Source organism: Rhineura floridana, chromosome 1, assembly GCF_030035675.1.
Source record: "Rhineura floridana isolate rRhiFlo1 chromosome 1, rRhiFlo1.hap2, whole genome shotgun sequence".
Lineage (NCBI taxonomy): Eukaryota > Metazoa > Chordata > Lepidosauria > Squamata > Rhineuridae > Rhineura > Rhineura floridana.
In genome coordinates, this window is record NC_084480.1 from 158,561,846 (window position 1) to 158,589,515 (window position 27,670).

General features: G+C 42.1%; 1 protein-coding gene and 1 long non-coding RNA gene across 8 annotated transcripts in view; one reads left to right on the forward strand and one right to left on the reverse strand.

Annotated features, from left to right (window-relative positions):
* Positions 1 to 27,670, forward strand: part of VAV1 (vav guanine nucleotide exchange factor 1) — a 141,004-nt gene that overhangs the window by 79,484 nt on the left and 33,850 nt on the right. For all 6 annotated transcript variants that reach the window (XR_009764428.1, XM_061639412.1, XM_061639393.1 and 3 more), the window contains 4 exons: positions 9,425 to 9,520; positions 10,137 to 10,205; positions 10,781 to 10,867; positions 26,537 to 26,622. Coding sequence is in view for 5 of the 6 variants with exons in the window: in XM_061639412.1 (XP_061495396.1) it covers positions 9,425 to 9,520; positions 10,137 to 10,205; positions 10,781 to 10,867; positions 26,537 to 26,622 (338 nt within the window). In the remaining variant the exon portion in view is untranslated. The remainder of the gene's footprint in view (positions 1 to 9,424; positions 9,521 to 10,136; positions 10,206 to 10,780; positions 10,868 to 26,536; positions 26,623 to 27,670) is intronic.
* LOC133390617 (uncharacterized) overlaps positions 1 to 27,670 on the reverse strand; it is a 71,811-nt gene that overhangs the window by 21,108 nt on the left and 23,033 nt on the right. The window contains exons 2-4 of one of the 2 annotated variants that reach the window (XR_009764436.1): positions 25,518 to 25,835; positions 9,242 to 9,296; positions 8,554 to 8,671 (exon numbers count right to left, since the gene is read on the reverse strand). This is a non-coding gene — a long non-coding RNA (uncharacterized LOC133390617). Of the gene's footprint in view, positions 1 to 8,553; positions 8,672 to 9,241; positions 9,297 to 25,517; positions 25,836 to 27,670 lie in introns of those variants that run through there. The other variant, XR_009764437.1, reaches the window with a different exon arrangement.

Sequence of the window (27,670 nt, forward strand, 5' to 3'; positions counted from 1 at the left end):
ACCAAGGCTTTATTCAGTGTATGCTACCTCAATGTTATACAATACATGTCAACATAACTATGCAGTGCAATGATTATACAGCCACAAGAGTGGCTGTATACTATAGCCAGTGTGGATTTTTCACATTCCGCAATGTTAAATTGAAAATACCCCCATGCCATTCTGATGTTTCTCATAAGCTCATTTCAAAACAAAACCTTACAAAACTTATAGTCCTGAACTCAGAAGTGCTTGCTTAACAACCCTCTCAATTTTCATGGCGATAAACAAAACAGTCAGAAAGAATCGAGAGCTCAAAGTCTAAAGAGAAAGAAAAAAAACCTAGACCCCTTTTGGACTTTTTTCTGTCAGAGTTCTCATAATCTGTTGAAATTTATTAAAGATCAGCCATGTTCACAGAGGACCTGTAATTCTGTTACTGACCTTGCCCCATACTCTGACCTTCATCTTCTGCAGTTTAAAAGTTAAAAAAATGCCTGGCTCATTTTTAATTAATTTAATAAATTTTGCATTGAACTGAATGATAATGTTGGCCATGCTCAGTAAGAACCAACTGTCAGTGTTCTAAAAGCCAGACTCACAGCTGCTTGGCTTGCCTAATCAAGGCCACACCCACACCAGACTTTGATTTCACATGAGACAGTCATGGCTTCCCTCAGAGAATTCTGGGAAGTGTAGTTTGTGAAGGGAGCTGAGAGGAGACTCGTATTCCACTGACAGAGCTCCAGTGGCCAGATGGTTTAACCATCAGCCACTCTGATTGAAGGTCTGTGAGGGGAACAGGGTGTCTCCTAGCAACTCTCAGCACCCTTCACTAACTACAAGTCCCAGAATTCTTTGAGAGAAGCCATGACTATCCAAAGTGATATAAAGGCCTGGTGTGGATGTGGCCAGGGACAGCATTGGTTTAAATTTGGGTGGGAGGCTACATGTGCCCGTTGTAGAATAAAAAGGTGAGGGAAATGTTGAAAAGTAATGATACTGTTCACAATGTTTTCCTTTTGGAAAGGAAAGGATTTTCCCCTTTGCCCAGTGCCCACCCACCCAATCTCCTCCCCTCCCGCTCCCCCTCCCAGGTCAGTGTTGGACCTGGGAGACCAGAGTTCGAATCCCCACACAGTCATAAAGCTCATTGGGTGATCTTAGGCCAGTCACTGCCTCTTAGCCCTAGAGGAAGGCAATGGTAAAACCACCTCTGAATACCATTTACCATGAAAACCCTATTCAAAGGGTCGCCATAAGTTCTGTCGACTTGAAGGCAATCCATTTCCATTTTCAAACATGATTGCACAGAACTAAATCCCATTGAACTCAAAAAGTATGCAAATTATCAAACTAGGGTTGCCAGGCCCAGCCTCCAAGAGGTCTTCTATATCTTTAAAAGTTGTGCAGGGGGAAGGGAGAATTTCACCTTGTGGTTTTTCCCCATTACAGTGTTGCAAGAAAACCTGCACTTGGCTGAATTTTCTCTTCTCTTAAAGATACAGAATCATTCTCCATCCCTGAGCCTGGCAACCCTAGATCAAACCCACCCTCACTTCTCCCTCCTATCCCCTCCCTCTTGCCCCTTGTGCCTGCTGTAGAAGAAAAAGGTGGAGGAAACGCTGAAAAGCAATGATACTGTTCACAATGTTTTCCTTTTGGAAAGGAAAGGGGCTTCCCCTCTGCACAGTGCCCACTCATTTAATTTCCTCCCCTCCCCCTCCTCCTACCCTCCAGGCCCCTCCCTCGGGTCAGTGTTGGACTAGGACCTGGGAGACCAAGGTAAGAATCCCCACACAGCCATGAAGCTCACTGGGTGACCTTGGCCAGTCACTGCCTCTCAGCCTCAGAGGAAGGCAATGGTAAAACCACCACTGAATACAGTTTATCATGAAAACCCTATTCATAGGTTCGCCATAAGTCCCGTCGACTTAAGGCAGTCCATTTCCATTTTTGAAACATGATTGCACAGAAATAAATCCCATTGAACTCAAAAAGTATGCAAATGATCAAACCCACCCTCCAATCTCCTCCCCCTCCAATCTCCTCCTTCCCCTCCCCCTCCCCATGGTCAGTTTTACTTATCTTAAGCATGATTGCATGGGACTAAATATCATTGAACTCAATAAGCATGCAAATGATCAAACCTGCCCTCCCCTGCCCCTTCCTTTGTCCCTTCCCCTCCTTCTGCTCCCCTCTCCCCTCCCTTTCTCCTTCCCTATCCTCTCCCCTCCCCCTTGGTGAGTTTTGCCTATCCTAACCATGATTACATAGGAGTAAATCCCATTGAAATCAATAAGCATGCAAATGATCAGACCTGGCTTTCCCCTCCTTCCCCTCTCTTCTCCCTTTCTCCTCCCTTCCCCTCTTCCTACTTCCTCCTTCCCTGCCCACTCCAGCCATCCCTCCCCCCCGCTCAGTTTTACCTATCCTAACCATGATTGCACGGGAGTAAATCCCACTGAACTCAATAATCATGCAAATGGTCAAACCTGTACTTCTCCCCTCCCCTCCTTCCTGCTTCCATCCCCCTCCTCCCCTCTGCCCTTCCTCCCCTTCCTCCTCCCCCTCTCCTCCGCATCCACTGTGGTCAGTTCATAGAATCATAGACTAGTAGAGTTGGAAGGGGCCTATAAGGCCAGCAAGTCCAACCGCTTGCTTAATGCAGGAATCCAAATCAAAGCATTCTGTGATACCGGCCTGTACTCTTCCTTTGTGGCCTGGCTTTCTTTCCACTTCCTGTATGTGTCCTTTTTTGTTTTCAGGTCATCTCTAAGCCTTTTGTGAAGCCACATTGGCTTCTTCTGCTGTTCCCCCCTTTTTTCCTTGTTGGAATTGCTTGCCATTGCGCTTTTAGAATTTCCTTTTTTAGAAACTCCCACCCATCTTCGACTCCTTTTCTCATTAGTGTGGCTTGCCATGGAACCATATTTACAATTGTTCTGAGCTTATTAAAATCAGCTTTCCTGAAGTCCAGGGTGCACGTATGGCTACTCTCAGCTTTTCCTTCTGTTAAAATCAAGAATTCAAGTATGGTGTGGTCACTTTCCCCCAGAGTTTCCGTAACTGCCACTTCATTAACCAAATCATCTCTATTAGTTAGAATCAAGTCCAGGATAGCTGATCCTCTAGTAGCTTCCTCCACTTTCTGTAGGAGAAAGTTATCTCCAACACAAGACAGAAATTTCTTGGAGGGGCCAAGAAGTTTGTCTCCCAACAGATATGGGGATAATTGAAATTTCCCATTACTACTACATCATGCCTCCTTGAAACATTGGCAATTTGCTTTTCAAAAGTTACATTCTCGTCTTCTCCTTGATTGAGTGGTCAGTAGTAGACTCCAAGCACCACATTCCTTTTATTACTTGCGCCATTAATTTTAATCCAGATACTCTCGGTGGAGCTACCAAGCTCATCTTCCTGTATTTCTGTGCAGGGATATATATTTTTCACATATAGCGCGACTCCACTTCCCTTTTTATTCCTTCTGTTCTTTTTGAACAAGTTATATCCTTCAATTGCTGTATTCCAGTCATGGGAGTCATCCCACCAAGTTTCAGTTATACCTATCAAGTCATAATTGTCTATCATAAGCATGATTGCAGGGGAGTAAATCCCACTGAACTCAATAAGCATGCAAATGATCAATCCATTCTCGGCAAGCTTGTACAGGATCCCATTTCTCACCTCCCGGATTAAAAAGCAGAGAAATTCACTAACAGGTAAAAAAACCTTGTGGTTTAAGAATGTACAGTCATCATTTTCTTTTGCTTCTATTTCTGTGAATATATGAAGTACAGCAACACTTTTCAAAATTTACACTAAAAAAACCTCCAAAAATAATTGTCGAATAATGGCACTGACTATAATGGCACATATTACCAAATTCTTTCAAGCTACACAGGAAGTGGATTTGAATGTGAAAGACCAACCCAAATTGTGTTTTGACAAATTTGTAGGGCAGTCCAATATCTCAGAGAGGAGGTCAGGTCTCCTGCTCCCCTGGTGCATGCACTATAGCTGCCTAATTTCCCTGCTTTTAAAAGTTTGATAGAAATATATATGGGCTATATGTACATTCTTAAACCGCAAGGTTTTTTGCCTATTAGTGAATATTAAAATATAGTATTATAAACCACCCAGCTTAAAAACCCTAATAATAAATCAGTCAGCCAATCATAGAATCATAGAATAGTAGAGTTGGAAGGGACCTATAAGGCCATCAAGTCCAAACCCCTGCGCAATGCAGGAATCCAAATCAAAGCATTCCCGACAGATGGCTGTCTAGCTGCCTCTTGAATGCCTCCAGTGTCGGAGAGCCCACTACCTCTCTAGGTAATTGATTCCATTGTCGTATGGCTCTAACAGTTAGAAAGTTTCTCCTGATGTACAGTCGAAATCTGGCTTCCTGCAACCTGAGCCCATTATTTCGTGTCCTGCACTCTGGGACGATCCTGGCCCTCCTGTATGTGACAACCTTTCATGTATTTGAAGAGTGCTATCATATCTCGCCTCAGCCTCCTCTTCTCCATGCTAAACATGCCCAGTTCTTTCAGTCTCTCCTCATAGGGCTTTGTTTCCAGTCCCCTGATCATCCTTGTTGCCCTCCTCTGAACCTGTTCCAGTTTGTCTGCATCCTTCTTGAAGTGCGGAGACAGGAACTGGATGCAGTATTCAAGATGAGGCCTAACCAGTGCTGAATAGAGGGGAACTAATACTTCACACGATTTGGAAACTATACTTCTGTTAATGCAGCCTAATATAGCATTTACCTTTTTTGCAGCCACATCACACTGTGGGCTCATATTCAGCTTGTGATCAACCACAATTCCAAGATCCTTCTCATATGTCGTATTGCTGAGCCAAGTATCCCCCATCTTATAACTGTGCATTTGGTTTCTTTTTCCTAAGTGTAGAACTTTGCATTTATCCCTGTTGAATTGCATTCTGTTGTTTTCAGCCCAATGCTCCAGCCTATCAAGATCCCTTTGAATTTTGTTTCTGTCTTCCACAGTATTAGCTATGCCCCCCAATTTTGTATCATCTGCAAATTTGATAAGCATGCTCTGTACCTCATCCAAGTCGTTAATAAAAATATTGAAGAGCAGTGGGCCCAGGACCAAGCCCTGTGGTACCCCACTTGTTACTTCTGCCCAGTTTGAGAAGGAACCATTGATAAGCACTCTTTGAGTCTGATTCTGGAGCCAACTGTAGATCCATCTGATAGTTGTTCCATCCAGCCCACATTTAGCTAGCTTGCTAATCAGAATATCATGGGGCACTTTGTCAAAAGCTTTGCTGAAGTCGAGGTATATTATGTCCACAGCATTCCCACAGTCTACAAGGGAGGTTACCTGGTCAAAAAATGAGATAAGATTAGTTTGGCAGGATTTGTTCTTCATAAATCCATGTTGGCTCCTAGTAATCACTACATTGTTTTCAAGGTGCTTGCAGATTCTCTGCTTTATAATCTGCTCCAGATTTTTTCCAGGGATTGATGTTAGGCTGACTGGTCTGTAGTTCCCTGGTTCCTCCTTTTTGCCCTTTTTGAAGATAGGGACAACATTAGCTCTCCTCCAGTCATCCAGCACTTCACCAGTCCTCCACAATTTCGCAAAGATAATAGAGAGCGGTTCTGAGAGTTCTTCAGCCAGTTCCTTCAGTACTGTAGGATGCAGTTTATCGGGACCTGCCAATTTGAATTCATTCAAAGTGATTAGGTATTCCTTGACCATTTGTCTATCAATCTCATCTCCAATCCTGCCCCTTCTACTTCATGTTTCCCGGGAGGGTCACAGATCCTATTTGGGAGAAGACTGAGCCAAAGTAGGAATTGAGGACTTCTGCCTTTTCTCTGTCATCTGTTAGCATTTTGCCATCCTCATTGAGTAGCTGTGCCACCATTTCTTTTCTCTGCCTTTTACTATGGACATACCTGAAGAAAGGTTTCTTGTTGTTGCTTTTAGCATCCGTCGCTAACCTCAGCTCATTCTAAGTTTTAGCCTTCCTGACACCATCCCTGCAATTCTGTGATACCTGCCTGTATTCTTCCTTTGTGGCCTGGCTTTCTTTCCACTTCCTGTATGTGTCCTTTTTTGTTTTCAGGTCATCTCTAAGCTTTTTGTGAAGCCACATTGGCTTCTTCTGTTGTTTCCCCCCTTTTTTCCTTGTGGGAATTGCTTGCCAATGCAGTTTTAGAATTTCCTTTTTTAGAAACTCCCACCCATCTTGGACTCCTGCAATCCTATGCAGTTAGGTTCCCCTAAGCCATTTTATTTCACTGGTTCTAGGTATGTCTAACTCTTCAAAGGATTGGGCTGAGAGCAAAAATATTATACAATGACAATATTCAAATTTAAAACATCTGATTTACTTTGATAGCAAAACACAATCACTATAATACAATATTCAAATATAGCATGATCATTCATTGTAATCCACAACCCATTTAACTCAAAAGCAGCCCTCTTAAATCAATGGCTTGTTATGGATGCTGGCTGATGATCCCTTGCTAATAGTCAGAAATGGTCTTCAGCGGATAGATCAGGATTTAATAACAAGAAAAATGTAAATATGCCTTGACAATGAAGCAATCGCTGCTTTCAGTGAAAGGAGCAGGGAAAATGTTTGGAATTGGATCAGCAGTTTGAATGTGAGAGATGGAGCTGGGAATTACTAGTTTACTAAACCTGGGATACAGCCTCCAGAGCTGGACTATTCACTCTGGGGATCAGATGCAGGATTAGCTGATCTGCTGGCAGTTTTTAGGAGTCTCCTTGTTTCCCATAGGCTCTGCCTGTATATATGTAAATAAAACAAAAATTACAAAGACAGTTTATGTCTCCAAGTCAGACTCTCCAAAGAAAACTAAACCTTGGAGTTTCTCACCATTCAGGGAAGTGGGAAGTATCCAATGCTTATGACAGGAAGCATCCCACTTATTAGTTTTGTAGCTATACTAAAGTGTTGTGGAAGCACCATTTCATAGAATCATAGAATAGTAGAGTTGGAAAGGGCCTATAAGGCCATCAAGTCCAACCTCCTGCTCAATGCAGGAATCCAAATCAAAGCATTCCCGACAGATGGCTGTCCAGCTGCCTATTGTTTGGTCTCTTCCTCTGTTAAGAAACCTGAAATCATGTCACATGGATTTCCTAGCTGAGGTTCAGTGAGGATCAAAGTACATGTTGCTTGAAAGATCCATGATCTGAGCTCCTGACATTTTTTGTTTTCACTTTAGAGCATCAGCATAGGCAATGTGTTTAGTGCAATGGTGCTTGTGGAGGGAAAGTTTAATCCTTTCTCCCTGTGCTATTTTCCTGACCTAAATTCCCCACCAAACTGATGTTAAGTACCTGTGTCTTTCCTTTGCTAAGAGCAGGAAGACCATGAGGGGCGGCTCAGCATTGTGCCTGCTGGTGACCCCTCTCCCCTGCCAGAGGGCCCTCTAGTGGGCTTTTATGGCAGTGGCAGCCCTCTGACCTTTGATTGGAGCTGGGCAGCTACCATTTTACATTTCTGACAAAGCCCTGGCGCACCCAGTGTAGCATTGCGGGCAGGGGTTCCCTAACTGTGGTCCGTAGGCCACCAGTGTTCCATAAGCTTCATTCAGATGGCCCAAGTCATGTCTGTGGATTTCTTGTTGAAGACTGAAGATGACACATCCATCATATTAAATATTCATATTGATATAAAAATCATATGTATGATGTTAAGGACTGGTGTGCCAAAGGATCATATAATCTCTGTGATTTTTGTATGAACAGAAAGCCCATTGGAGAAGACAGGTTAAAAAATGAACTGCAAGATATCCCACTCCCATGGTTATTATGGGGAAAAAAGGGGGGAAATATGAATAATCCAAAAATAAAAGAAGCTGCAACATGTAGATTCACCAGATTTGAGAAATTAATATTGGCATATTCCAAGGATTTAAAGGGCCTGACATCTAACACATGCAAAATCGTGGTTGATGATATAGGAGGATATACATCAGAATTAAAACTGTAGTAGGAAAGGAAACTTGGAACTGAAATAGACAGAGAAGACTGGGTAACACGATAGAATAAGCTACCACACCAAACTATACCAGCCAACATAGTTTAGCAGCAAACATAGAGGACTGTCTCTGAAAATCATATATTGGTGGTATCTGACACTCAGAAAAATAGTGTTGATGAATCCAAGAATATCTTCAGTGTGTTGGAGAAGGTGTCAAAGAACAAGCACATATATACATATGTGGTGGGAGTGTCAAAAATTGCAAATTTTGGGCATCTGTGATTAAGGAGATTGAAGAGATAATACAATAAAAAAATCACACTGACACCACAGTTAACAATATTGGGTGTATTTCTGAATGAAGATCTTGATATTAAAAATATGAAGTTAGTAAGTTTTTTGTTGGTAGCAGCGAGGATTACTATTGCATGATTTTAGAAAGATTGTAAAGGAGCAAATATAGATCCTTGGTATAAAACAGTTTGGGATATAGCTCTACCAGAAAAACTAACAGATAATTTAAAGAGAGTACAAGGATAAATTAAACGGACTAATTTCATTTCAGTATGGTATGATTTTATTAATTACATAAATGTACAAGTTACAATGATCCCCCTGCCAAAGTCATACGTGATGCTATTATTAAATGGTCCACCAAATGAAAGGATAGGAATTATATTCAACCATCCTGCAGGAAAGGAAAGAAAGGGGAAAGTATTAATGTATGAATGAATATTGTGTTAATAATTTACTATGGATAATCAAAATGTAATCTTTATAAGCAATATGATGTGTATTATTTTATACTATTTTATTGGTTATTTTTTTAAAAAATAATAAAGATTAATTAAAAATATATTGATTTTAAGTGTATTTTAATTGCTTTTCTTATTTCTTATATTGTACTACAATTTGAATTCTGTACAAAACAGTAATTTATAAGAAATAAGAGAAGCAATTAAAATACAATTAATAATCATGCCACATCTATCACAGCCCATTACAATTGCTACCAGACAGAAAAACCATTAAGTGATCCACAGCAATTTTAAGTGGGCTGGGGGAGGAAAAATTAGGAACCACATTAGAGCATTATGGGAAATTTTAAATGGTGGCTTGAAACTGCCCACCACAGGGGGCCTAGGACAGGCCTGGACACTGGATCCCATGACCCCAGCAGCTGCCCCCAGGTGCCCGGTGCTAGCGTTGTAAGTAAAGACAAAGTAAGAAAAAGAAAGAAAAGCTCAGGAGATCTTACCATGGATCGGTTGCTTAAAGTGTAGTTTGACTTTAAGTGTAGCCTTTTCTCTTTGCTGGAAAGGAGTCAGAAAGTTAATAAAAGCACTGCATACCTTCTATAAGACTACATTATTTTTGCAGGCTCATGGCAAGCATGTTAAGGTTCTACCTCCCTAACTCAGATCCAATTTCTCCCTTCCAGGAGTGTTCACAACGAGCCAATAATGGCCGGTTCAGCCTACGTGACCTCCTCATGGTACCCATGCAACGAGTGCTGAAATATCATCTGCTTTTGCAGGTATCAATCATCTATCAGACTGTGTCATGCCAGAGAGGGGGAAAGGGAAGAGGAAGGAGGAATATTTCTCTGAAAAAATATGATATAATCATCTTTAGTGCAGCCTCCATTAATTCTCACCGAGTTTGTACTGGAGACGTTCCAGTTAGATTGAGCCAATTCTAGGGTTCTTTATTTATTTATTTATTTTATTTTATTTTATTTATATACCGCCCTAAGCCAAAAAGGTTCTCTGGGCGGTGTACATAGAAGATAAAACAAGATCAGGAAAATGTGTGAAGCATAGTGAGTAGTCAGATTCTTCCAGGAGAAACTGGAAGCTGAGAATCCTCAGTTTTGCTTAGACAAAACATCCCCATCTCTGGGGCTTCTGTGTATGTAGGCTCCTCCTGTAGAGAAACTGAGCTTCCTGTAGTGTCTCCACCTCTGCACTGGCATAATCAAAATTCTGCACAGGACTCAGCTACTCTTGTGGGCAAAATCCCCGTATGAGTTTTGCTTTCAGTTCTTAGTAGTGATGCTGACACATGAATATAAATACATTGTGAGCTTAGCTGTTTTATCCCTGTTTTAAAATGCAGACTTTTGCTCATTTTCCTCTGCCCCCTCCCTCCAGGAGCTGACCAAATACACGGTGGATCCAACAGAAAAGGAGAATCTGAGGCAAGCACTAGATGCTATGCGGGTAAGACATATATTCTAGGGCCCGGCAGAGTGATTTAACACTTCATATTTGTAGCCTTAGAATTTCTGGGCTCCAGTGAAAAGCAGAGGCTATACACCAATCTAGGCTGTCTGAGGATAGCATTCCAACCCTCTACAGCCTCTTAGAGAAGAAGTTTGGAAGACCCCAGTCCCCATTACCATTTGTCAACCAACATATGAGAGGGCAGGGGGGAAACCATATATTTTCACTTTTTTCTTCAGGGTAGTTTCAGGTTTTCATCTAAGGTGGCCAATCCTTCTGAGCCTTATATTTTTATTTTGTTGCCATTATGGCTGTGGAAATTACAATACTCTTGTCTATGAAGAAAACATTCATTTTCTAGAGCTTCATGTTGTAAACAACAACTTGGAAAATTTTACTGTGACAAATGAATTGAAACAATAAATGAGTTGGGTTAGTAGTGTGGGTTGGTTTGTTTTTTTAGCTGTCATGATTTTTAAGCTCCTCTCTTTGATCTTGGGCAACTGCTCCAATCATACTGGATGGATCTTTTTTTACTGAATACGGATCTCATTGATTACTTCCTGTATTAGGATCTGGCTCAATGTGTGAATGAGGTCAAGAGGGACAATGAAACACTGAAACAAATAACTAATTTCCAGCTCTCCATAGAGAACTTGGTGAGTGTTGCTGCAAGAGATTTTGATGGGGCTTAGGGACTGAACATTTGTGAGATAATTACACCAGTTACACAGGGGGTATACTCTACTACTCTGGTGGAACAACGGCCATTCCTTTACCACTTAGGAGCGGAGGGGAAGCATAGCACTTGAAAAATCCCAGAAAGTGCAAAAATGGCACACATGTTTGCAGCATCGCCAGAACACTGCTAAAGCCCACCATTTGGTTCCCCTTCCTCCCCACAGCAACACACCTTGCCTCTATTGATTAGGGATGGGGGAGAAATTCAATTCAGTTTGCATTTAAATCTGAATTTATCAAATTTGCATTTTCTGAAACAATATGAGAATCAAAACAGTCATCTTTCGAAATTCGCACTTATTCGAATTTTTGCAATGCAGTTCTCCAACCAAGCAATATTTACAAAAATGCATATATGTGGGGAAAATATGCACAAAATGAATGTATTGTGAAAATAACATAGAAATGCATTATAAGGAGAAATTGCTTGCAAAAATGGGCACTTTAGTCAAAACTGCATAAAATATATTTGTCAGGAGAACATTGCACTGAAATGCTGAAGAATATTCATGAGGATTTTTTTTTAAAAATCACAAATTGCTGCAGAAATGTTGAGAACGAAATTTAAGATTAGAAAATTAGAAACGGAGAGAAATGAAATTGACAGATCATTCCATCCCTACTGTTGATGCCCCCTCCTTCCAAAGTCTTTCCTCCCACAGAACTCGCCGCAAAGGTCATAGTGATGGTGGCTTTTTTGCCAGATAAGGCCCCTGCGCACCCAGCCATGCACATCCTACTGCTGCTTTACCTTTGAAGTTAATTCTCCATCTTGCTGTTCTTTTGTGTTTTCGCCCCTCTCCATTTTTCAAAGACTTGCAATAAGTTATAACAAATCCTTACAATTGTTTGTATGAATCTATCACATCAGTATGATAAAGAGGAAAAAGGAAAATATAGTGAATTCATTAATTTTATACAAAGGAGATGGAAACAGTAAAAAGTAATAAGTGATTCTGATGATATAGTACAGAATTCCCAGCAAGTTATATGATTGCATATTATAGAAAAATAGAATCATAGAATAGGAGAGTTGGAAGGGGCCTATAAGGCCATCATGTCCAACCCCCTGCACAATGCCGGAATCCAAATCAAAGCATTCCCGACAGATGGCTGCCCAGCTGCCTCTTGAATGCCTCCAGTGTCGGAGAGCCCACTATCTCTCTAGGTAATTGGTTCCATTGTCGTATGGCTCTAACAGTTAGGACGTTTTTCCTGATGTCCAGTCGAAATCTGGCTTTCTGCAACTTGAGCCCATTATTCTGTGTCCTGCACTCTGGGACGATCGAGAAGAGATCCTGGCCCTCCTCTGTGTGACAACCTTTCATGTACTTGAAGAGTGCAATCATATCTCCCTTCAGTCTTCTCTTCTCTAGGCCAAACATGCCCAGTTCTTTCAGTCTCTCCTCACAGGGCTTTGTTTCCAGTCCCCTGATCATCTTTGTTGCTCTCCTCTGAACCTGTTCCAGTTTGTCTGCATCCTTCTTGAAGTGCGGAGACCAGAACTGGATGCAGTATTCAAGATGAGGCCTAACCAGTGCTGAATAGAGGGGAACTAATACTTCACACAATTTGAAAGCTATACTTCTGTTAATGCAGCCTAATGTAGCATTTGCCTTTTTTGCAGCCACATCACACTGTTGACTCATATTCATCTTGTGATCAACGACAATTCAAGGTTCTTCTCACATGTCGTATTGCTGGGCCAAGTATCCCCCATCTTATAACTGTGTATTTGGTTTCTTTTTCCTAAGTGTAGAACGTTGCATTTATCCCTGTTGAATTGCATTCTGTTGTTTTCAGCCCAATGCTCCAGCCTGTCAAGGTCCCTTTGAATTTTGTTTCTATCTTCCACGGTATTAGCTATGCCCCCCAATTTTGTATCTGCAAATTTGATAAGCATGCTCTGTACCTCCTCATCCAAGTCGTTAATAAAAATATTGAAGAGCACTGGGCCCAGGACCAAGCCCTGCTATACACCAATCATTACTTCTGCCCAGTTTGAGAAGGAACCATTGATAAGCACTCTTTGAGTACGATTCTGGAGCCAACTGTGAATCCACCTGATAGTTGTTCCATCCAGCCCACATTTAGCTAGCTTGCTAATCAGAATATCATGGGGCATTTTGTCAAAAGCTATGCTGAAGTCAAGATATATTACGTCCACAGCATTCCCACAGTCTACAAGGGAGGTTACCCGATCAAAAAATGAGATAAGATTAGTTTGGCAGGATTTGTTCTTCATAAATCCATGTTGGCTTCTAGTAATCACTGCATTGTTTTCAAGGTGCTTGCAGGTTTACTGCTTTATAATCTGCTCCAGAGTTTTTCCAGGGATTGATGTTAGGCTGACTGGTCTGTAGTTCCCTGGTTCCTCTTTTTTGCCCTTTTTGAAGATAGGGACAACATTAGCTTTCCTCCAGTCATCCAGCACTTCACCAGTCCTCCATGATTTCGCAAAGATAATAGACAGTGGTTCTGAGAGGTCTTCAGCCAGTTCCTTCAATACTCTAGGATGCAGTTTATCGGGCCCTGCTGATTTGAACTCATTCAAATTGATTAGGTATTCCTTGACTGTTTGTCTGTCAAAGCTCAAGCTCCCATCCTGCCCTTCTACTTCATGTTTCCCAGGAGGGTCATAGACCCTTTTTTGGGAGAAGACTGAGCCAAAGTAGGAATTGAGGACTTCTGCCTTTTCTTTGTCATCTGTTATCATATTTCCATCCTCATTGAGTAGCTGTGCCACCATTTCTTTTCTCTGTCTTTTACTATGGACGTACCTGAAGAAAGCTTTTTTGTTGCTTTTAGCATCCCTTACAAGCCTCAGCTCATTCTCAGCTTTAGCTTTCCTTACACCATCCCTGCAGTTCCGTGATACCTACCTGTACTCTTCCTTTGTGGCCTGGCCTTCTTTCCACTTCCTGTATGTGTCCTTTTTTGTTTTCAGGTCATCTCTAAGCTTTTTTTGAAGCCACATTGGCTTCTTCTGCTGTTTCCTCCCTTTTTTCCTTGTTGGAATTGCTTGCCATTGCGCTTTTAGAATTTCCTTTTTTAGAAACTCTCACCCATCTTCGACTCCCTTTCTCAATAGGGTTGCTTGCCATGGAACCATACTTACAATTGTTTTGAGTTTATTGAAATCAGCTTTCCTGAAGTCCAGGGTGTGCTTATGACTACTCTTATCACCAAACCTCATTAGCTTCTGACGAGGCCACTCAAGGGGGCCCTTTCAGCTATGTGGCAGTCAACTGTCCATGCACAGGTAAGGCCGAGGGTGCTATGTTATTACTGGAGCGGGTGAGTGCTACAGGACTGAGGTGAGCTTTGGTGAGCGGCTCTTCAGCAGTGCCCATCATTTTAGATCCATTGCTGACAACAGCGCCTGCCATTTTGGATGCTATGGAGCATTTCCCACCAGCTAGGTCTGGAGATTGGGAGACAATAGCCTCCACTGATCTCTCCATAACTAAGGGAATAGAAGCCCCTGCCATTGCCAGGCATAGGGAAGCAGTAGTTTCCTTCCATCCTGAGGTGAATTTACCCGCTATAACTGATGATAGGGAAGCGGTAGCCCCTGCCATCGTACAGCACAGCGCTGATAGGGGAGCGGTAGCCCCCACCATTAGTCAGCACAGTGAAGAACAAACATCCATATTTTTACCCCAAAGGGGTGCAGTAACCCCCACCACGGGGACTTTAGAAGGGGGCAGTCGGGCTCAATCCCCAGATCCTCTGCATCTGACTTCAAGCATCGTTCAAAACGTGGAACCCCTATCCTCTGAGGAGGAAGAGATGATGACATCAATTCCTGGTGGGTCGGCACAACTGGGTCTTTCCACACTACCCAATTTGCTCTTACTGCAACCACACCTGCAAACCCCGCTGTGTGGACTTTTTACGCCTGAGGTACTTCAGCAGTTCAAGAATGCCATGATAGGTGATTTGGCTGCTGAGCTAGCCAGAGGGGAAGGTTCAAAATGTCCCCATTCCCCTGGCCAATGTGATACGCAACCAAATTCCTCCTTGGCAAAGAGGCTTGCAGGAGGGCAGTACCAGGATGCTAGAGCATCACCAAGTCCTTTTAGAGCTACCAGAGGCTTGTGCTGTGCTATGGCTCCCACCCGTCAGTTACAGGATGAGTCTCAGCTCCCTGATGTGGAAGAGGAACATTTATGGGACGAAAGTGAATGGAGTGAGGGCTTAGGTCGTGAGGACTTGGTTTCATCTAGACTGTTTATAGATTTATATTTTCCTCCCTTGTGTGCCGAGGTGTTGGCTGTACTTGATTTGACACCTGATCAACAGCAACTACAGCAACCTCCCTCTAAGAGTGCTATGGTCTTACCTGCTACTACGAGTGCGAGTAGATGTATTCCTTTACCAGCCTCAGTTAAAGCATTAATGAAATCAGAATGGGACACCCCGCTTCAATGTAAAAAGGGTATTATTATGCCAACAACTTTTATCTTTTGGAAGCAGATGTTATGGAGCAACTTCGCACTCCAGCAGTGGATCGCCTTATTTCCACTCTGCTGTCGTGTGCTTTACTTCCCCGGGAAGGGGACGTGCAGCTGAAGGACCCTAATGAACGTAGGTCAGACTTAGTCCTTAAAAGATTGCATGATGCTAATGCACTGGTGATTCGAGCATCTGTTTCCACATCTGCTTTTGCCAGAGCAACCCTGTTGTGGGTGGAGGACCTATTAGACAACACAAATCAAGACCCTGTTAGGTTGAGGAAAACTTTGTTGAAGGTTTCTAGATCCTTAATGTTTATTGCAGATGCTACTATGGATTCCATCCAGTTCTCATGCAAAGCCATGGTGGCAGTAGTAGTTGCTCATAGGCACCTATGGCTTTCACACTGGGATGTTGATGCCTCTCCTCGAGCAAATCTAGCTTTGGTCCCTTTCTCTAGTTCAAAACTGTTTGGGGATACAGCACTAAAGGAGGTCTTAGTGGAGTCTAACGACAAGAAAAAGACCATGCCATCACAATAGAGGGATGACAGGCACTTATATAGGCACCCCCCCCCGGTTTCCTTCCAGTCTCTGCACAATTTTCGTGCTTTCAGATCTAATGGGAGAGGACCCGATTTCAGAAATTCCCGTCCTTCATGGAACAGATCAAGATTCCCACAAAAATCTCCACAATCCTTGTTCTCCCGTAACTTTCCCAGTCAAGGCGCCCTGGATGTCAGAATCAGCAACATTTCTGACTCAGCTCTGCTGCCACCAGTGGGAGGAAGGTTAAACAAGTTTTTCCACCGATGGAGAGATACCACTCAGGACAAATGGATTCTGCAAGTAATCCAAGATGGATACAAGATAGAATTGTTGCAGTATCCACCGGCCAGGTTCCTTCCTTCTCTGATTTCCAGTTCCACCAAGAAGTTCATGGCAGTGTCAAGTGAAATTCATCACTTGCTAGACATCTCAGCAATAGAAGAAGTACCTTTAGAGTAGTGTTGCTCAGGGCTGTACTCAGTCTTCTTCTTAGTGGGGAAGAAGGATGGATCCTGGCATGCGGTACTCGACCTAAAATTTCTAAATCAATTTGTGATTCCACACAAATTCAGGATGGAGACCTTGTCATCAATAAGGGAGGCCCTTCAACCTCATGACTTTCTGGCTTCCATAGACCTCAGGGAGGCCTATCTACATGTGCCGATATTCCCTGCACATCGCCGGCTACTTCAATTTCATTACAATGGCATTCACTATCAGTTCAAGGCACTGCCTTTCAGACTATTGTCAGCCCCCAGGGTGTTTACCAAGTTCATGGTCACGGTAGCGGCCAGCCTCAGGTTGCAAGGGCTACATGTTTATCCTTATTTGGATGATCTCCTCATTCATTCCAAAATGGTTCATCAAGCTCAGGAGGACATCCAGATTGTGTTGGCTCACCTAAAAGACCATTGGTTTTTAGTAAACAATCAAAAGAGCCAACTCAATCCATCACAGTGGATTCAACAGCTGGGGGCAACGCTAGATACAATCAATCAATTCATTTACTTGTCGAGCGAGAGGATTCAGAAGATTGTGAACCTGGCTGCTGCGATATCCCACTGTTGGTTGGCAGACGTCATGGTCCTTGCCAAACTAGTAGGCATGATGGCATCAGCTATAGGCATTGTACCTTGGGCACATCTACATTCTCGCCCACTGCAGTGTCTCCTCCTTCGATTCCAGGAGGATATAGCACACTGCAAACACCGACGTGTTCTCCTGACAGGTCAGGTGAAGGAATCATTGCAATGGTGGGCAATTCCGCTTCATTTGCAGAGGGGCACTCCATTACTGAAACCCCCCAATCGGTCATCATCACAGATGCGAGTCTCAAAGGCTGGGGGGCATATTGCCAGAGTTACCATGTTCAGGGGAGATGGATGTCCAGGGAAACACACGAGAGCATCAATTGGCTAGAACTGCGTGCAGCCCATCTGGCCCTCCACCATTTCTCCAACCTGCTGCAGTACCCGGACGTGCTGACACAGACCGACAACACAACAGTCTGGGCTCATTTAAACAAACAGGGAGGCACATGCTCATTGAAGCTCCATGCGGAAGTGATGGTGATGCTGTCTTGGGCAGAACACCATGTAATGTCCCTCAAGGCAGAATATATTCAAGGCAATTTAAATGTAACAGCAGACTGGTTAAGTTGGCAGCAGATGTTCCCAGGAGAATGGGCTCTCAACGAGGAGGTTTTTCACATGCTACAGGCAAGATTCTGCAGGTGCAAGGTAGATCTCTTCGCATCAGAGACAAACCCTCAGTTACACCATTTCTTTTCTCATTTTCTGAGTCACAAGGCCAAGCAAGTGGATGCACTGGTGGCTCCCTGGCCGAAGGGGTATTGGCCGAGACGTCCCTGGTTCTCGGACATCGTGCAGTTGACCATGTCTCAGCCGTTCAATATCCCGGTACATCAGGACCTTCTCCACCAGGGACTTCTGTTTCACCCAGACCCCCAGTGACTCCGTATGGCCACATGGAAATTGAGCACACACGATTGCTAAGATCAGGAGTGTCCTCGGCAGTAGTGAACACCATCTTGGACGCTAGAAGACCTTCCACACTTTGCAGTTACCAGGGCATATGGAAGGCCTTTTCATTGTGGTGTGCTGAATGGCATCTGAACCCTGAAGCAGCTGCGCTACCAGATGTGCTGTTTTTCCTACAAGAAAGCCTGCAGATGGATCTGCGCCCTGCCACGTTGACAAGACAGATGTCAGTGTTATCATCGGTGCTATCTGTGCAGGGTTCCATCTCCCTGGCTTCGTATCCTCTAGTCAAGCGGTTCCTTTGAGGCACCATGCTAATCAGTCCACCACTTCTTCACCATTTCCCTATGTGGAGTCCATACTCTGTCCTTTCTGCTCTCCAAAAGGCACCATTTGAACTGCTAGGATCCATCTCTTTGAAGTTACTTTAATTCAAGACAGCCTTTCTGGTGGCTATCACAACGGCACGTCGGGTGTCCAAACTACAGGCCTTATCAGTGGAAAAGCAGCTGTGTACATTTCACAAGAACAGAGTTGTGTTACGTACTAGACCTGACTTCATTCCTAAAGTGAATACCGCCTTTCACAAACATCAAGAAATAGTCTTACCTTCTTTCGCCCTAATCCTTCTCACCCAGGGGAGAAGGCATGGCACTCTTTAGATGTTAGACAAGCACTAAAAGTGTACCTCAATAGAACCAAACCATCACACCATCTGATTCCCTATTCGTGTCATTCCACCTAGCTATTATGGGGGGAAGTGTCAAGTGCAACCATAGCTCGCGGGATTAAGGTGTGCATATCCTTGGCCTATGAGGTCCTTCACTTGCCATCCCCATTACATATTACGGCACACTCTATTAGGTCTGCTGCCACATTCCACAAATGCTCCAATATCAGATATTTGTAGAGTAGCAACGTGGTCTACGCCTAGTACATTCACAAAGCACTACAAAATTGACCTTCTCGCCTCCTCAGAGGCTTTGTTTGGCCAAAGGGTTTTGCAACAGGTCTTATCTCCTTAGGCTAGCCCTAGGTCTGCAGCTGTAGTACGTCCTGCTTGGAGACCTCTGTCATCCATGAGAGAAGAAACAGTTTGTTCTTACCATAAGCAGTGTTTCTTCATGGATGACAAGTGGTCTCCAAGGCCCACCCTTGCAGTAAATCTTATGGTGGATGGGACTGAATCATTAGGTGCCATGACTCCTTTCTGTTTGTTTGTTACAGGTCACTTGACCTTGTGTTTAGCACACTTTGTTCTCTGTTATCACACTCGTGTTATGGTTATATGTTTTCCTTTCTGAGTTGTGCTTGAGGCTGATGTCTAGAGCTTTACAAGAAAGGAACTGAGCCTCAGCAGGAGGGGAGGAACAAAGTGTTTGCTGAGGCGTTTCCTATCTCTGAGCTGCAGGGGGAGCTACATTACCCGCTTGGAGACCTCTTGTCATATCTTTCCTGTTTACTTCATGTTTTAATGTTACTGAACAAAATGTCTGATGGGTCCTGTGTTACGTTATAACCTGTCATTTCCTTAATATTCTTCAGCTAGAGATGCGGGAGAAATTAGATTCAGTTTGCATTTAAATGCAAATCTATCAAATTCGCACTTACAAAACAATATGAGAACCGAAACGCAGCCATCCTTCAAAATTTGCACTTACCCAAATTTTGCAATGCAGATCTCCAACTAACCAATGTTTACACAAATACATATATTTGGGGGAAAGGTGCACAAAAATAAATTTATTAGTGAAAATAGCATACAAAAATGCGTTACATGAGAAGAAATTGCTTGCAAAAATGTGTACATTAGCCAAAACTACATACAAAAATGTTTTTATTAGGAGAAATTTGCTCTAAAATGCTGAAGAATCTTCATGAGGATTTAAAAGGGAAAAAATGGAAATGCTGCAGAAATGTGGAGATCTGAATTTAAGACTGGAAAAATGAGAAACTGAGAGAAGTGGAATTGACAGATCTTTCATCCCTTTTTTACACTTACTCCAGAACTTCTTTCCCCAAAACATGCAATATGTCTCTTCCTATGCTCCTACCATCTCCTACATTTGTCATCTGCCTGGGCATGTATATGATTCTATTGTTTTGAAATGAGGTATCATCTCCACCAAAGTTTGTAAAAGCTTTCCTTAAGATGAAGTCTATCATTCCTGAAGGAACTGCCTGCCATATCCAGTTGTGTATCTTTTCAGAAATTCTTCACCTTTCAGACCTGAGAAGACTTTTCTGCATGTATTGCTTTTCTATAACCCCCAGCTCCTTTCAACCTTCGTTTCCATCCTTGATACATCACTTACTCTCTGAGATGATTACTCTGGACTCTCTTGAAAGTGAATTAACATCCATGCCTACATTGAGCCCTGAAGCAAACATTCAATCATCTACTCCCCCTCCCCCGGCTTCTACGAACGCCATTTTAGGTTGGCATGCCCTCATCTCAGAAGAATTACGTCTTGTCAAAGGTTTTCTCGTTGAAACAAACAACCTACTTACGACCTTAGTGAATGCATTAGGTCCTCATCTTTCCCAGGAGCAAAACGGACTGAGGTCTTTAATATCTCCTGCTAACAACTTGAAACAACAGGGACCAGAACAGAAAGACATAAAGGAAAAAGACAAGAAGTCAGCAAAGAAAAAGCACACTAAAAATGGAACTTTAAACCATAATAGAAAGACTAAGAAAACTAAGAACATTACAAATACCAAATCTTCATTTAACAACAAAATGAACTTTAAGCCACTATTTAAACTTATAGACTCAAAAAGTTCAACTTCTTCTAACAAACGTCACTCAAATAAGACTGTGAAAATAACTGCCCAAGAGAGCAATAACATCAGCTCGGACACACCGAACAGAACTGATAACACAGATAACACCCTGGAGTCGTCACTCCAAATGCCAGGAACATACCCAAGAGTACTCTCTATTAATATGCAAGCACAACCATGGAATCTAGTTCTGCAAAGGAACAAATTAGCAGTGTCTTATAAGCGCAAATATTCAGGAGGTAATCTTATAAATCCAAGTATAGCGTTCTTGGATAAGTGGTTTTCCCAACTGATGCAACCTTTACACAATACAAATTACATTAGGTCATTGCTTAATATATCTTCGAACTCTGACTACCTTCGCATGATAATCACCTTTCATTCTACAGCAGATGTCAACCGGATATATTCAATAAGAGAAAAATTTGAAAAAAGAGGTTTATATTTACAGATATATTACATCAATTCAATTTTGCCTATTTCTCTAATACAAATCAATTCTCCTCAAGACTGTTCGCTTGTGACTGTCTCCTCCATCACTACAGATAATTTGGGATCTCACAAACAACATAATAAGACACTGAGTCCGATTTCGTCGGTATTGCCTGCGGTGCCCCAATCTCCAATCTTTATTAAGTGAATTAATCCCTGAGGAACTACATCTTAAGGAATTATATTCTCAGCTACCAACCACGAACGCACGCTGATCATTGACAAACTTTATCAATTAATCCATCATCTTTTGAGTGACCAAAATGAAAGGAATAACATAGGAACACAGAGGCAGTCCCCACACAGCTCACCGGATATAATGCCAGTGCAAGCAAAGGAAAGAAATAACATCAAACAACATACAGTTAACCAGTCAGGAGTAGTATTTGTTGATCACACTGGCTTCCTGGAGCAAATAGAAGTAATGCATTGACCCGCCTTAGAGACAGCAGCTAGGCCACAGAACTTAATGCCATCTCCTAGTCCTCCCTCTGCATTCTTTATTAGAAAAAGATCTGGGGCGGATTTACCCCTAAAATGTATCTCATGGAATATTGCGGGTTGGGCCTCAAAATTTAACAACCCTGACATGAATAGCTATTTACATAAATTTGATGTCATTTGCCTCCAAGAAACATGGATCACGTCAGCAATAACCTTGGATGGATACATTTCTATAGAACTCCCAGCATACCACGCATCAGCGGAAGGAAAAGGCAGAGCAAAGGGTGGCCTAGTAATCCTACTCTCTACCTCACTCAAGATGCAATTGGTTAAACAAACTCCCTGTAAAAATATTGCTATAGCGGTAATACTTACATTTCAGTCTTTATCTCTGCTATTGTTTAATGTTTACATTCCCCCTTCCACAGCAAGGGCAGAAACTGATCAAATGTGGGAAGAACTAGACAGCTATGTACTAAAATTGGAGATCCGCTACCCGAAGGCTTTAACAATTTTTATGGGTGATTTTAATGCCAGAATTGGCTCCAATAATGATACCTTATTCTCATCTAAACTGTGGGGGGGTGAGGATAAGGAACGGTTTGTCAACCACCCAGCTAGATCCTCTAAAGACAACAGAGTAAACTATTCAGGCATTTACTTAACCCGTATGGTAGGGAATCGTGATTTCGTAACACTAAATGGACTAGAAACTTGGGGGTCTTCTAATGAATTCACATTTATTTCCAACAGAGGAAGTAGTGTCATAGACTACATAATAATTCCTCTCAGACTTCTCAAGGCTATAGATAATTTTGCAATAGGCACTAGGCAAGACAGTGACCATCTGCCGTTAACCTGCGCAATTCGAATAAATGAGAAAATAAGACTAGAGCGGAATTATAATCTGTCATTTAATCCCGCACAACAATATCATAAAAGACACAAATGGTCCTCTTTTATAGCTTCCAAAGTAGCAGAGTTTCTTGTTTCCCTGCCTGCACAGGCACTACAATCCCAACTAAGCAATACCACTAGTATCTTAAAGGTGCTATCTTCATATACTTCACTTACGGAAACTTTAAATTCCATTGTCTCCAATTCCTATGATAAAAAAATGAAATCTAATATGCATTTGCCCCACTGGTTCGACCAGGAATGCAAACAAGTAAAAATACATGTAAAACAATTATACCTACAATACAGACACTGCAATTCAATAAAGCTTCCTTCGGAATACTATAATGCCAAAAATGAATATAAATTAATAATAGCAAACAAAAAGAGACAATTCCAAAAGGCAGGCTGGAATTCTCTAATACAAGCAGTTAAATCTAAAAATACAAAAAAGTTTTGGTCTTTAGTATCTGGAAACCTTAGGCCCACAAACTACATTCCCTGTAATATCCCCCCCTATATATGGGAAGAACACTATATAGCAACGCAGAAAAATGAACTACACACAACATCAAATAACCCATTCATCTTTGATCTAAAATCGGTGCCACTTTGGAATCCAGTCTCCCATCTTGAAATAATAGACCTAATTTCTCAGCTTAAAGCGTCAAAAGCACCGGGAGGAGATAACCTACCGCCAGAGTTACTTAAAAATCATCAAGATTGGTGGGCTCCGGTCTTGGCCAATCTATTTACATTAATAAACAATTCAGGACTTATTCCTCCGGCTTGGAGTGAAGCTATAATCATACCAATCTGCAAAAAAGATCCCAGGGAAGACCCTAATAACTATAGACCAATCAGTTTGCTTTCCGTTATAGGAAAATTATATGCTATCTATCTGAAAAACAGACTGGTTTCATGGATAGAGGAAGAAAACATTCTAGGCTGCGAACAGGCTGAGTTTAGAAGGGGTCGCTCGGTAATTGATCACTGCGCCCTATTATTCCATCTGGCGGAAAAGTACAGGAACCAAGTGGGCAGTGGCTTATACACAGCGTTTGTGGATCTAAGAGCGGCCTTTGACTCGATACCTAGGAATATCCTATGGAACAAATTAGCGAGTACAACGATCGAGAAAAGACTGCTCTTTCTTATTTACAATCTACACAAAAACACCTCCCTCAGAATTCGCTGTGGCATAGAAGGAGGGTTGTCTAATTCCATCCCTATTATGAAAGGTGTAAGGCAGGGTTGTGTTTTAGCACCCCTGCTTTTCAACCTTTTCCTTAACAATATGAGAAATAGTTGTCTTTCCCCTTCCTTCCATTCTCCTAAGATTAGCGAGCATAGATGTCCAATATTGCTCTATGCTGATGCTCTATAGCCTTACTATCCTTCTCCAGAATCGGCCTAAAATGCTTGCTCCGTGCTTTTATGGCATATTGTGCACAAAACCAACTAACCATTAACTATAGTAAAACAAAAATTGTAGCCTTCTCCAAGTCACTAAAAATATTCAACTGGTTAATAGATGGGCAAAGAATTGCCCAGGTACCCTCTTATAAATATCTGGGCATTACGTTTCAGTCAAACCTCTCCTGGATTACGCATATACGAGGGGCAATGATGACAGCCCGAAACACAACAAAAAATATCATTCGATACTTTTTCACTAAAGGGGGACAATGTATTTTGGCGGCCATACAAGTGTTTAATACAAAGATGATTCCCCAATTGTTATATGGGGTCCCTCTTTGGATTGCTGCCTTTAAACCATCCTTAGAAGCAGTGCTTTCGACCTTTCTGCACCAAATTTTAGGACTACCAAATTGCGTCCCGAGTGCAGCGATGAGATTGGAAGTTTGCTTAAATTCGATCGGCTGTAAGGCCTGGATACTAGCCTTTAATTATTGGTGTAAACTTGCATACAACCAAATACCAGGATACTTAGCTAAAATCTGGGAAGACTCGTTCACTTCCAGATGGATGTCATCTTACTCTGATAAACTCTCCCATTTAGGTCTCTCCTTACAATATCTAGCTTCTCTTGACGTAACTACTGCCAGAAATACCATATGCTCCAGACTAAAAGATATAGACAGACAAACTGATACAGCAGCAGCCTTTAAAACTTGCTCACCCTTGTCCCATGCTTTATCTTTTGATCCTCTTAAGTACCCGAGCTATCTTAATTATCAGTTAATTCCTAAATACTGTCATATGTTCATAAAAGCTAGATTTAACTGCTTAAGTTCTTCAATAATGGATGGTAGATATAAGCGAATTCCGTATAATCAACGCTTATGTTTGTGTAATGAGGGGGTACTGGAAACGCTTTCGCATACCTTGTTGGATTGCCCATTATATACTCGGGAACGTCATGACTATATTTTTCCAATTATAGAAAAATATTCTAGTAAATCTTCTAAGGAGCTCATAATATGCCTCTTGAGCGGTCTGAACGAACAATATACGAGAGCAGTAGCCAAATATCTGTATGTAGCTCAGCTTAAACATTCAAACCTTTTAAAGTGATTGTATTAACATTGAAATTCTAATTACCAGATTTCTTGATGATATTTGAGAACAACCATTTTGTTTATTCTTGTAACAAGTACTTTAAATTCCTTTTATACTCTTGTATTAACTCTGTATTAGCTATTATTTTGTTTTAAATTCTATTCGCACACTTCCAAATATTGTATATTAACCACCGATTTTATGGGTCTTTGACCGCAAATACACTTTGATTTGATTTGACTGACTCTCTGACAGCACCTCCATTTTGGTTCTTGGTGATTTCAAAACTAATGTTGATAATCCCTCTGATCGTTGCTCCCTGTCTCCTCCTCCCATCTCCCTCTTTGGACAGACTCCACCCCCACTGCCTTGCAAATCCATTTGATTGTGTCTTCACCAACAGCTGCTCTGTTTCTTACCTTCCTGAAGTGCAATTCCTTCTGTGTGATCACCTTATCTCCTTCAGCACTGCAGGCAGTCCTCATTCACTCACAACATTCTGCTTGCTCTGTCCATGACCTCCAGTCTGTTGATGTACCAGCTTTCTCCAAAGCATTGTCCTTTCCTTTCTCCGCTGCTGTCACTTCTGCCAGTTACCACCTTTCATTCTTGTCCTTGTCCTCCACTCTTGACACATTTGCTCCACTCTCCAAGGCGAACTGCTTGTCCATTTCATTACTAGCCCTGGTTCATTCCATTTGGTATCTCCATTCATTTTCTCATGCAGCTGGATGCCTCTGGAGGAGAACAAAGGAGAGCAAATAGTAGTTTTGGGAAAACAACATCCTCTCCCTGCACCATGGCCTGATCCAAACTGGGGCACACATGGTTGCTATTTGGAAAAAATTAAATAGACAGAGGTGCATTCATGAAGCTTTATTATAATCTGCAGCTTGTCCCTAACTCCTTCATCACTGGTATTTTGGAGTTGCAGCTACTAGAAGAGGATGAGCTAATCCAGCAATGGGAGCCTCTAATTAGGCTTTCGAGGCCTTCCTAATCTGACCAATGAGCTCATTTTGACCAAGCCATTCCCACCTGACATCATAAAAATGTGGCTGAGCCAAAAGAGGCTTTGTGCACAACTCGCTGATCACTGGGTCTTGTGAAGCCCCATGCACCTGGCTTCACAACCTGTGGCCTGGCTTTGCAACCTCTAACAATTCAGCCGATCAGGTCAGGTCTCATGAAGTGCCGTATATGAGGCTCCACAAGCTCTGACTTTGCCCACACGCTTTGGTTTCAGACTTTACAGACAAAAATGGGTTACTTTATGGCCCCACCCACCTGTCAAACATGGTCCAGCAGGAATAGGGAGATAACAATTTGGCCGGGTGGCCAGATCCAGTTCTGCAGCCCAGGGCTAGTCCTAAGCAAGTATGTTCCACATGCAGCCAGTATACCTCTTGTAAGAAACATTGTTTCCACTTCTCTCTAGACACAATCCCTGGCTCATTTTGGGAGGCCAAAGATTGACGGGGAGCTCAAGATCATCAGTGGGGAAAAGCGCTCCAAAATGGACAGGTGATTGCATGCATATCCTGTAGTAAAGAGGTTTCTCAAATTGTGGTCTGTGGCCCACTAGTAGTCCATGAGCTGAATTCAAGTGGTCCACAGAAAGGTTACAGAAAAGACAAGGATATCCGTACTTGGCCCTGCACTAGATTTTTTTTTCCTGACAGTGGAAAGAGACACTGTTTTGACCAGGGCCAAATTAGAGAACAGGCTAAAAAGGACCTGACCTAGGGTCAGTGATTTTCATAATATGGCACTGGTACAGTCTATTCATTGTTCCCTATAAATTTACCAGTTTAATGGACACTTCTCAATGGCCCCATGATTTTCATCATATAGCACTAGTTTTAACAATGATGTCAGCACTGAAGAAAAAGAACTTTATTGAATGGTTGGATGACCCTAGAAGTTTTAAGATGGTCCACAGAGGAAAGAAAATTTGACTACTATTGTAGAGAAGGCATCAAGAGTGCCCTCTCCTTTGGAAGTCTCACCTTCTTCCACACAATTCACCCAAAAGGTCATGGCAGCAACATTTCCAACAGCACTGAGGGCTTGGGTCCTGTTTGGCTGCTTCAGGCTTGCTTTTCCCATGTTAATTTTGATTGCTCTATACAAGTGAGGAACAAATTAGAGTGGAAAATTGACCAGATGGTGAAGGGCTAAGCAACCCTTTTTCTCAGACCCTCTCTCCTTGTCTCCCACTGCCCTTGCCCCATTCCCCTTGAGGCTGCTTTTATTTGGTTTTTTTTAAAGTCAGGAAAGATATGCTCAACTGGTACATGTCTAGTTTATGCCTGAGAAAATATACAATGTGCTTGTAAAGCTATTCACATATATTCATGCCCCCCAAAGACCCACCAACTATAGGTACAGTCATAGATTCAAAGTCCATTCAAAAATGCAGATTCAATGCTGCTCAAAAATAGATACAAGAATTCTCTTTTATGAATTGCTTCCCATAAAACTCATGAAGCAATTTTACAATAGAACACCAACAATTATTATTTATTTTATTTTTAAAAAATAGACTCTATAGTACAAGTAACTCAAAGCA